The 11,208-nt window shown below is 48.3% G+C and overlaps 1 protein-coding gene across 1 annotated transcript in view; it reads right to left on the bottom strand.

Moving 5' to 3' along the window:
- Window positions 1-565: 565 nt before the first annotated feature.
- The window catches only part of NSG2 (neuronal vesicle trafficking associated 2), a gene marked incomplete at its 3' end in the record, with an annotated part of 56,094 nt that continues 45,451 nt past the window's right edge, over window positions 566-11,208 (bottom strand). The window contains exons 3-4 of the mRNA XM_082622584.1: window positions 4,472-4,582; window positions 566-757 (exon numbers count right to left, since the gene is read on the bottom strand). Coding sequence (XP_082478710.1) covers window positions 566-757; window positions 4,472-4,582 — 303 coding nt within the window. The remainder of the gene's footprint in view (window positions 758-4,471; window positions 4,583-11,208) is intronic.

Raw genomic sequence — 11,208 nt, 5'->3', positions numbered from 1 at the left:
ACAAATGCCAAAATCAGTCCTTCTCTCCAACTCAGCAGTTCCTAACTTCCGGTATTCCTCCCCTGCAGACCGGAGGCCAAGCAAGCAGCCCCGCCTGCATCACTCACAAGTTCTGTACCTTCCGAAGCTCACACTGAAGCTACCATCTCTCGTGTGAGAAGCCCAGAGCATCTGTGCTCTTTAATACCCTTCAGTGTCTTCCAGGTGCAGCCAGTCTAACCCTTTTTGGTTCATTTCCTTTGTTGCTTTCCTCTTCTGTTTTTAAATTTTCCTAACAAATAATAAGCAGTGGCTTTGAAAATATCTTACATGGGAACAGTCAACACGAAACATGCCTTTGTACATGAGCCTGACTCGGGGACGAATCAACCATACCAAAGGACGAAAAGAAATATTGATTCAGACAACTCCAGTGCAGGAGATTTTCGGTGAGATCCCAACCCCCACCCCCGGCCCCACCCCCGCCCCCATATCCCGGGAGTACAGTGTTGTCTTGTAACTGGAGCTTGGCTTAGCCCACGGGGGGTCCCCCTCTCCGCCCCCGATTCTGGCCGGGGGTGGGCCTCTAATGGCCCTGGGTCTTGGGCGGCTTGGGCTCGTGGATGACGGCGGCTGCCGACAGCCACGGCCCGATGGCCCGGGCAGTGCTCTGCTTGGCCACGCTGTAGTGGCTGATGACCGTGTAGAAGCGGCTTCTGGAACTGGGGTCCTGGGATGAGTAGTAAGCATCCAGGGAGGCCGGGATACAGCGCTTGTGCTGGGGAAGAGAGAGACAGAGTCAGGGGCAGCTCAGTGGACCGCTTCCAACCCGCCCTGCAACACGGCCACCCCACCTGGGGGCCACAGGCACGCCAGGCTCTCAGCCAGAGGGCAGGGGATGGTACCTGGCCTGTGCCTGGCCCTCATCAGGCTTTCCCCAGCGTCATCACCATCATCAAAGCTGCCACCTACTTGAAGCCAGAAGAAACTAACCTGATGCTAGGTTGTAGGTTCCCAGAGGTGGTAGGAGAAATGGGTGAAGGTGGTCAAAAGGTACAAATTTCCAGTTATAAAATAAATAAGTCCTGGGGATGTAATGCATAGCATGGTGACTGTAGTTAATAATACTGAAAGTTGCATTTTTGAAAGTTGCTAATAGAGTAGATCTTAAAAGTTCTCATCACAAGAAAAAAATTTTCAACTATGCAGGGTGATGGATGTTAACTAGACATATAGTGGTGATTATTCTGCAATATATACAAATATTGAATCATTATGTTGTACACCTGAAACTAATATAATGTTATATGCCAATTACACCTCAATAAAAAGTAAAGGAAAGAAAGAAAGAAAGAAAGAAAGAAAGAAAGAAAGAAAGAGAAAAAGGGAGAGAGAGGGAGGGAAGAAGCTGATGATGATACTAATTCAAGGTCAACATCCTCTGCTTACTGACTGTGGGGTTACAGTAGACACGGTTGGTAGCTCTTTACCTGGCTGATTCACCCATCCCCTAACTCCTTCTCTGGGCCATTGCCTGCAGCCAATTGCTGTCCATTTTGTTCCCTTGATTGGATAGTTGTAACTCTTTTCTCTTATACCAAAAGCCTTGGTTCCTGACAACATTAATATAATTATATATTTGCATTATCCTACAATATATATCAAATGGTCACAAAAATAACAGCAATATTATGAGTAATAGTTAGACTACTGAAGGAACTATAGGGTTTCTCTGCGGCTCTCTGTGTCCTTAGAATATAGTCCACTGAGGGTGTACAGTCAATATACTGCATTCTACAGTCATTTGGAATATTTATTTTCTTGGCAAGTTTATGTTCCCAACTTGATATACAGCTAGATTTTAGCTTGTTTTTAATTTCAGCGATTACTTTTTATTTATTTATTTTTACAAATACCTCAAACATTGATACACATCAAGGACGAATGTAGAGCAAGATACATCCAGAGAAGCCTTGCTCCCCACCCCGATTCTTTCTGTCCCCTCCCTGCCCACCTGAGTCGCCATTTTTCTTAGTTTTTTAAATTTATCCATCCAGAATTTCTTTCTGAAAATAGCAGTAAACATCCCTGACCTCCCCTTTTCTCACTCAAACCTAGCACCTTTTTTTCTTCACTATTATCCTGGAGGGTATTCTGTGTCCATGTCTGGAGCCCCCCCTCACTCATTTTCACAGTTGTTTGAAATTCCATTGTGCAGATACATCATAGTTTATTCCATTGTCTCCTATTGACAGTTGTTGCCAATCTTTCAGAACCTCAGCTTCTAACAAAAACGTCATCTTAGGAAGTCATGTAGCAGAACCAAAGGACATGTGGGGTTTTGGGGGGTTTTGTGTGTGGTTTTTTTTTTTTTTTTTTTTTTTTGTGGTACGCAGGCCTCTCACTGTTGTGGCCTCTCCCACTGCGGAGCGCAAGCTCAGCGGCCATGGCTCATGGGCCCAGCCACTCTGCGGCATGTGGGATCTTCCCGGACCGGGGCACGAACCCGTGTCCCCTGCATTGACAGGTGGGCTCTCAACCACTGCGCCACCAGGGAAGCCCAGGATGTGTTTTTAAGACAGAACAGTCTCCATTTGATTCCCTCACTTTGAAACATAACATCTGTGATGTCTTAGAAAACTCATAACAAAACGCTCTTAATCTCTGTTTCCTCAGATGTAAAATGGAGGCAATAAAACCTAGTTTTCAGAATGGGTGGAGAGCTCAACTGAGATACTGTTTATGAAAATGTCTAGGAAGGAGGTGACATATAATGGGTACCCAGTAAATGGTAATTTATAAATATTCGTTTCAGCTCTGAAATGTTACTACCACTCACATCTGTCGAGAGCCCATTCTCTAGCAGGCCCTTTGCTGACCGATTTTGCTTAAATTTTCTCCAAAATCCTGTGGGCAGACATTATTGACGCCCATTGCAGGCAAGAAACCTGAGGCTCAGAGGGGCGAGGGGATGCCCGGGGCTCATGCAGCCAGTTCAGTTTTGCAAGGGAAGGAGCACAATCAGAGTGACGGTGACGGGCAAAGGGCCCAGCTGCAGGATTGGGGGAGGCCACCTCAGAAGCTTTGCTCCCTGTCTTCACGTCTCTGCAGGAACAAGAAACCAGCCGTCAAACCAGAAAGACTGAGGATATGGGGAGGGGGAAGTGTAAGCTGTGACAAAGCGAAAGAGAGGCATGGACATGTATACACTACCAAACGTGAGGTAGATAGATAGTGGGAAGCAGCCGCAGAGCACAGGGAGATCAGCTCGGTGCTTTGTGACGGCCTGGAGGGGTGGGATGGGGAGGGTGGGAGGGAGGGAGATGCATGAGGGAAGGGATGTGGGAACGGATGTATATGTATGACTGATTCACTTTGTTATAAAGCAGAAACTAATAAAAAAAATTAAAAAAAAAAAAAACAGAAAGACTCACACCTAGGCAGAGCACTCTGGAGGCGGAACAGTCTATTTGGAGCAGGAGTGAGCGCTCCCAGATGCGGATGGGCAGTCCGGAGCGAGGGCCAGCTGGGAGGAGGCCCTCTACTGCCTACCTGAGACCAAGTCCTTCATGCAAGCCTGAAAACTCCTTGCCAGACATATAGGACTTTTCTTTCTTGTAATTTTTTATTTCATATCAAAATTTATTGTGAAGATACAACTTTTTAGAAAATAATTTTAGATTGCCACCATCAGTTTTGTTTTGGTGTTACTTATGCATTTCTTTATACTAACTTTTTTACGTATTTCAACGCCTTTATTGAATGCATAAAGTTTTCTTTTTTATTGAGGTATAGTTGATTTATCATATTTTATAAGTTTCAGGTGTATAGTTTCATGAGTCACAATTTCTATATTTATAGTTAGTATAAAATATTGGCTATATTCCCTGTGCTGTACAATATATCATTACAACTTGCTTATTTTACACATAGTAGTTCGTACTTTTAAATCCCCTACCCCTATCTTGCCCCTCCCTATTTCTCTCTCTACACTGGTAACCACTAGTTTGTTCTCTATATATGTGAGTCTATTCCATTTATGTTATATTTACTAGTTTGATGTATTTTTTAGATTCCACATACAAGTGATATCATACAGCATTTGTCTTTCTCTGTCTAACTTATTTCATGTAGCATAATACCCTCCAAGTCCATCCATATTGCTGCAAATGGCAAACTTTCATTCTTTTTGTGGCTGAATACTATTCCATTGTATATATGTACCACATCTTCCTTATCCATTCATCATGGATGGACACTTAGGTTGCTTCCATGTCTTGGCTATTGTAAAGAATGCTGCTATGGACATTGGGGTGCATGTACCTTTTCAAATTAGTGTTTCCATTTTCTTCGGACACATATTACATTTTAAACAGTCTGTAGGGAGGTTGCCATACCCAGAATTTAAATGTCAATGAAAAGAAGACATTGATAAACCCTTTAATTGAAGCTGACAGTCACCTGGGCCACTCCCCTGCCAGAAGCCCCTTACCTTATAGACAAATCCTTCTGGGCAGCTGTGGTCATAGGTGAAGGCTTTGTAAACCACCAGGAACACGATGCAGGCGAGGAAAGCTAGGGCCAGGCTGACGAGGATGGTGACCTGGAGAAAACAAAACAGAATCCTCCAGCCTCAGCTTGCCTGCCTTCAGCCCACATGGTGCAGCCTTTGAAACCCAGAGCCGATAGGCAGCCTGGTATGTTAGAAAGAGTAGGGGGTGGCCAGGGGCCCAAAGAACCAGCTTTGTTTCAGTTCTGTCACCAACTTGGAGCGTGAGCCTGAGCAAACCATCTGCAGTCTTTGGGCCTCGGTGTCCCCTTCTTCCAGAAACTCTCGGAAGCTCCGTCTTGGCCCAATGTGTGATTTCCACCCCCTCCCCATTTACTTTTCCTGTTAATTCTGTGGGGGCAGAGGGACGATCGTGAAGCCCTCACGTATGGGGCTTCTGCCTTCTGTCACCTCCCTCCCTGCCACTGCTGAATTCCAGTCTCAGGTATCAGTGCTTATTCCACCTCCACTTGGACGTCCAGGACTCACCTGAAGTGCGTTCTCAAACCAAACTCCTGCTTCCCTCCCATCCCAAACCTGCTCCATGCCCCACATTTTTACCCATCTCAGGAAATGTCAACCCCACCTTTGCAGTCACTCAGGCCAAAAAGTTTGAAGTCAACTCTGACCCTCTCCTTTTCTCACATTCTACATCCTAGTTACCAGCAGAAGCTGTCATTTCTGCCTTCCAACACATCCATAATCCAATCACTTCTGACCCCCTAAATCATCTCTTTTGTGGCCAAAGCCATCATCACCTCTCACCTGCAGTACTGAAACTGCCTTCTAACTAGGGGCCTCCTCGACCCCTACATGTATTCACACACAGCAACCTGAGAAGTCCATTCAAACTTGAAGTCAAGGCATGTCCCTTCTCTGCTCAGAAGCATCTAATGGTCTCCAAATTGCTCATAGTGAAAGCCCAGCTCCTAACCATTATCAATAAGTAAGCTTTAAAAAAAATATAACACCAAACAAACTGAAGTCACCACCAGGATTTACCAGAAAGGACTAAGTAGCTAATTTCAGAGGCACCTCCAGGTTTGCACTGGCCCCATCCCACCGCCTGTGTACAAAGTGGTACAACTGATGAATGGATAAACGAATTGTGGTCTATCTGTACAATAGAATATTATTTAGCAATAAAAAGGAATGAAGTTCTCGTACAAATGTGGATGGACCTCGAAAACCTGCTAAATGCAAGGCCACATATTGTATGCTTCCATTTGTACAAAAGATCCAGAATAGGTAAATCCATAGAGACAGAGTGCAGACTGGTGGTTGCCAGGGGCTGGGATGCGGGGAATAGGGAATGACTGCTAATGGGGATAGAGTTTCCTTTTGGGGTAATGAAAACATTTTGGAACTAGATCAAGGTGATAGTTGCACAACAACTGTGAATGTACTCAATGCCACTGGATTTTTCACTCTACGTTATGGTATGTGAATTTTACCTCAACTTTCTAAAAAATGCCCAGAGCTCCAGCTGACTTTGTCAAATGGACCTTAAACTCCTGCTAGCATCCCCTCATCAAAGCTGCCCCCAAGACTGGGACAGACACACTCACAGTCACCTCCATGGCCGCAGACCTTGAACATGCAAAGGAAAAGTCGAGAGCTGCAGCCCGCCCTGCCACGACCTGATGCAGGATCTGGGGGAACCCTCAGAGAGCTCCCCCTCCAAAGGACCCCATACAGCCCCAGTCTCCGACTGAGCAGAGAGCCAGGCCTCTTAACTGACTCGGAAGCAGGACAAGACTCCAGCGTGGGCGTCCCCAGGTAGGGCTGGACGCTTCTCCTGGTTCCCAGCAGGCTGGTGATGGCGCTGGGAGCTGAAGCAGGGCCCGGCAGTCTGGCTGTGAGACAGGTTCCCTTTATGGTGTTGTTTTTTTTTTTTTGGTGTGTGTTGGGGGGGACCTCTTTCATTCCTAACAGCCCTGAGTTAACAGCCTCCACCTAGGAGGGGCAGGATCTGATTCACCATAGCACTCCTATGGCTTGACGGGGTGAGCACAGCAAATGTTTCTGAAAAAAGAAAAGAGAGGGAGGAGAGGAGAGAGAGAGGGAGGATCCTAAAGGATTCCGTGCTGATGCCTAGATGGCCACCACCCTATTGGATTCTGATTTATCTGGTCAGGGATGGTGGGTCCAGGACACTCTCCAGGTGATTTTAATGTACAACAAGACATGAGAACGACTACTCCAGTATGACTATGTATGAGGGTTCTTGAGCTTAGAATCACCTGGGCAGGGTTTTAAGCTCTCAGACCAATTACATCAGAATCCCAAGGCAGTTGCTGTGTGCAGGCAAGTATCCAGAAGAGCGCGGGACACAGACCCCAGGCAGGTGGCCTATACGACCATCAGAGTCAAGGTCTGCTGCTGACTGGGACGCCAGGGGTGCAGCCCACCTCAGGGCATTCTTCCGAGCAAGGCTAACTTCTGCCACGTGTTCCATAGCCCCAGAACGAGGGTGACGGGAGGCTGTTTTAGGTGAAGATAAGTCTGCCTCCCCGCCCTGAATCTTGGTAACTTCTGCAACAACTAGAGGTCGGTCATTCCTTAAGAGCCTGTGGAGGTCAGAGAGTTCAGGGCTGTGAATCGGGCACAAGCCCTCCCTCAAGGCTTCACAGCCCACAGGGCGGGGGAGAGGTGGACAGGAGGACACAGGCACTTGTAACACAAGGGTGGCGCCATGAGTGAGGACATCAGCACAGAGGGCGGCTGGACCTAACCAGCCTGCGGGTGGGGAGATCAGGGAAGGCCTCCTGTGGGAGGTGACTCCGGAAGTGACTTCAGGGAAGAATGCCAGGATAGGGGAGGAAGAAGGTTCTGAGCGGGGAAGTCACACATGACACAGTGTAGAAGCTGGGGCTGTTCTGGAAACATCATATGGTTTGTCATGGCGGGTCTGGAGGATGCAAGTGAGGGAGAGACAGGCCTTGGGCAACGGGTAGGTAGGAAGAGAATAGATAAGGAAGGACCAAGCTAAAACTTGGGCTTTATCCCCAAGGTGGCAGAGAGCCCCTGAAGGTTTTAAGCAAGGGAATGACAGAATTAGAATTACGTTTTGGAAAGATGGTATGGTGGGGGAAGGGAGGAGGGAGGTGGACATGGAAGAGGGTTTGCAGGGGCAACACTGGAGGCAGGGAGGCTGATGCACCAGGATATATGCCCTAAATAGGCCAGACCTGGGGCTGTAAGGGTAGAAGGGGTCAATGGCTTGAGAAGGCCTGGGAGGTGAGCAGAGTGGTGTGAAAAGGAAGGAAGAAGGGGCTGACTCCCGGGAGAAAGGAGGATGTTGAGCTGGGTCTGGATTCCTGTTCTTAATGACAGAGTCAGTGTTGGCTATTGGCTGGGGTGGGATGGGGAGACCAAGGTTTCTGATTGGTTCCAGGGTGAGATTTTTCCTGAAGGCGGGTCTCCGTGGGGCATCCTGAAGCTGGCCTCTCCCTTTCCGACGGATTAGATTCTTGGAAGTCAGAGGTCTTAGTGCTTGGTCCCTGCAGCAAAGCTCCCGATGTGGCAGGGGAGCCTCAGAGGACCTGGGAGAGCAGTCCCCACTTCCCCCATAGAGCACCTCTGAATGTGAAAGCCAGCAGCACATCAATGTTGATTGACTCCGTTTATATAACCTTGTTGCTTGGAAACATTCTAAAGCCCTTGGCTTTACCTCCTGAATGTAACAGCCTGGGATTAGAAATAAACAAGTTCTAGATGCTGATTTGAGTGTTTCCTTAGAGATCTGGTCCTCCCTGCTCCCCGTTTCCCTGCTCATCCCTTCATTCACTCAGCACATGTTTATTAAAGGACCCACTGTGAGCCAGATGCCGCCATACAGGGAGAGGGTCAGACGCCGAACTAGCAAATCACCAAATAATAAACTTCAAAACAAGACCACAGCAGGATCTGGAACAGCGAATAGGAGGGGAGCCTCAGATATGGTGGGCAGGGGTGGGAGAAGGAGCCCCACACATGAAGACCCTGGGCCAGAGCCACCTAGACTGAGGCACAGCCCCAAACTCCTAAAAAGAAGAGGAGCTCAGGGTCTCAGTGGACCTGGAAGAAGCAGTCTGACTGAGATGGGAGGAGGGGCAAGGGGGAAAGAGTGCTGAGGTGAGGCCCTATAGGCCTTCGGAGACCAAGATTACCCTAGTCCTGCCCAGGAGAGGAGCTTTCTCCAGCTTCCATCCAGCGCTTTCCGGGTAACGTCCTGCTCAGCCTGGCCCCCCTCTGCCACCCTCCAGCCGCCCCCCACCCCCAGGCTGCTGAGGGCTCCTGCTGTCATGCTTATCCGTGCCTTGCCCAGCCCTGGAACACACCATCCCCACTACCGTGTCCTTCCTCATCAACCTCCTGGTCCAGCCCTGGGGCCCCTTCCCTGAACACCTGATCCTGCCCTGCTCTGTACCTGGGGCCTGCTTGGGCTGCCCTGATGGGACCCACCATGCCGTCCTTACCTCCTCATACCTCTGAGCCCTCCCTCTGCTGGGGGTGCACTGGGCAGCCAGCAATCTCATCCTCTCCTCTGTACCCAGCACCATGGCTCCCACAGTGGGGGGCACCCGTAAACATTTCCTGAACTGAAATGCTGAATTGACTTAAGACCTGGAGGATGAACACACCCTTATACACGTGAACACACACACATGCACACCCCTTCTCCCCACATACACACACGCAGACACTCAACCTGGTCCAAACCACATCACGTGGGATGGGGTGGGGCACTGAAATATCTGTACTTCTCCAGCCCCTAGTCTCAACCCCTTCCACCACCCGCCCATACACATGCTCAAAATAAAGTACCTTAACCTTGAAAAAACTCAGGATTTGGGTTAGTATCAGCTAAGACCTGGCCAAGATCTCTCCTCCAGCTTTTGAGCATAGGTCAGGGAGAGAATAGAGGAAGAACTTAAAACAGCATGTGCAGCCAGGGCCTCTGGTGAAGGTGCACTGAAATGGCAGTCATCGTGACCGCCCTGTGATCCACACCTCCATATAGTGATAAGAGCAGCAGTAGCGGTAGTCACAGTGACAAAATATGCTAAGAGTTATTGGGAGCTTACCGTATACTAATAACACCACCATCATACGAAGAACGTAGAATTCTTAACCCCATTTTGCTGATGGAGAAACTGAGGCTCTGAGACGTTAGGTGACTTGCCTCAGGTCCCACATTTAGTAAAAGATAAGTATGAACAATGCTTTGAGGTACCTCAAGGGCACCTTGAACTCACCACGCCAGAACCAGCCTGCTGTCTTCCCCTCAGCTGTGGTGGGAAGCAGCTCTGCCCACTCGCCTCTGGACCTCGCCCTCCTGCAGCCAACCCTGTCATCCATCCCACTTCTCTCCCCAGCCCCACCCATCAGCCACCATTTCCCGGCGCTCCTGCCTCTGGTGTGGTTTGTCCATTTCTCTCCACCATCTTCATCATAACTTCCCTGGGTAGGACCACCATCACCTCACCCCTGCATGCAGCGGCCTCCCTGATGCTCTCCTGGCCTCCAGCCTTCCGGTTTCTAAGACCACCCTAGACTTTCTAACAAGCCAACCTGAGTATGCTGCTTCCCTGGTGAATGAGCCATCACACCTACAGGGTCAAGTCTGAACTCGTTACAGAGCAGACAAGGCCCTTCCTGATGGAAACTCGATTTGCCTCTTCAGCCCCACCCCCTCCCCACACTGTCTGATTGCACCCTCATTTCCCCCACCTCGAAGCTCCGGCACCTCCTGGTCTCTCTGCCAGGAATGCCAGCTTCCCCTCCCAAGTCCGTCAAGCTCCTGCTCATCCTAGACCCAGGTCAAGTTTCTTCTCTTCCTCAAAGTCTTCAGGTGGTATTTAGCCACTGCCCTGTCTGCTCACCGCTCCTGAGACACTTTTCCCAGAGCACTCTAATTAACCACCACCTGTATGCCTCCCCTCCTGAGAGGCAGTGTGGAATAATACAGCACACTTCCATTTACTAAGCACTGATTTTGTGCCAGCCAATCTTCTCAGCACTGGATGTGGATCTATTCTTTTTTTTTTTTTAACATCGTTATTGGAGTATAATTGCTTTACAATGGTGTGTTAGTTCCTGCTTTATAACAAAGTGAATCAGCTATACATATACATATATCCCCATATCTCTTCCCTCTTGCATCTCCTTCCCACCCTCCCACCCTATCCCACCCCTCTAGGTGGTCATAGAGCACCAAGCTGATCTCCCTGTGCTATGCAGCTGCTTCCCACTAGCTATCTATTTTACGTTTGGTAGTTTATATATGTCCATGCCACTCTCTCACTTCGTCCCAGCTTACCCTTCCCACCCACATCCTCAAGTCCATTCTCTATGTCTGCATCTTTATTCCTGTCCTGCCCCTAGGTTCATCAGTACCTTTTTTTTTTTTTTAGATTCCATATATATGTGTTAGCATACGGTATTTGTTTTTCTCTTTCTGACTTACTTCACTCTGTATGACAGACTCTAGGTCCATCCACCTCACTACAAATAACTCAATTTCATTTCTTTTTATGAGTAATATTCCATTGTATATATGTGCCACATCTTCTTTATCCATTCAAGTGGATTTATTCTTACAACAGCCCTACAAGATGGTACATTTACACTTTTTAGACTAAGGCACAGAGAGGTTACATAATTTTCTCAAGGTCACACAGCTAATTAAGTAATAT

Source organism: Mesoplodon mirus (assembly GCF_964341445.2).
Source record: "Mesoplodon mirus genome assembly, chromosome: 5".
NCBI classification, from domain to species: Eukaryota; Metazoa; Chordata; class Mammalia; order Artiodactyla; family Ziphiidae; genus Mesoplodon; species Mesoplodon mirus.
The sequence above is the reverse complement of the archived record's forward strand: the minus strand, read 5'-3'. Positions and strand labels throughout refer to the sequence as shown.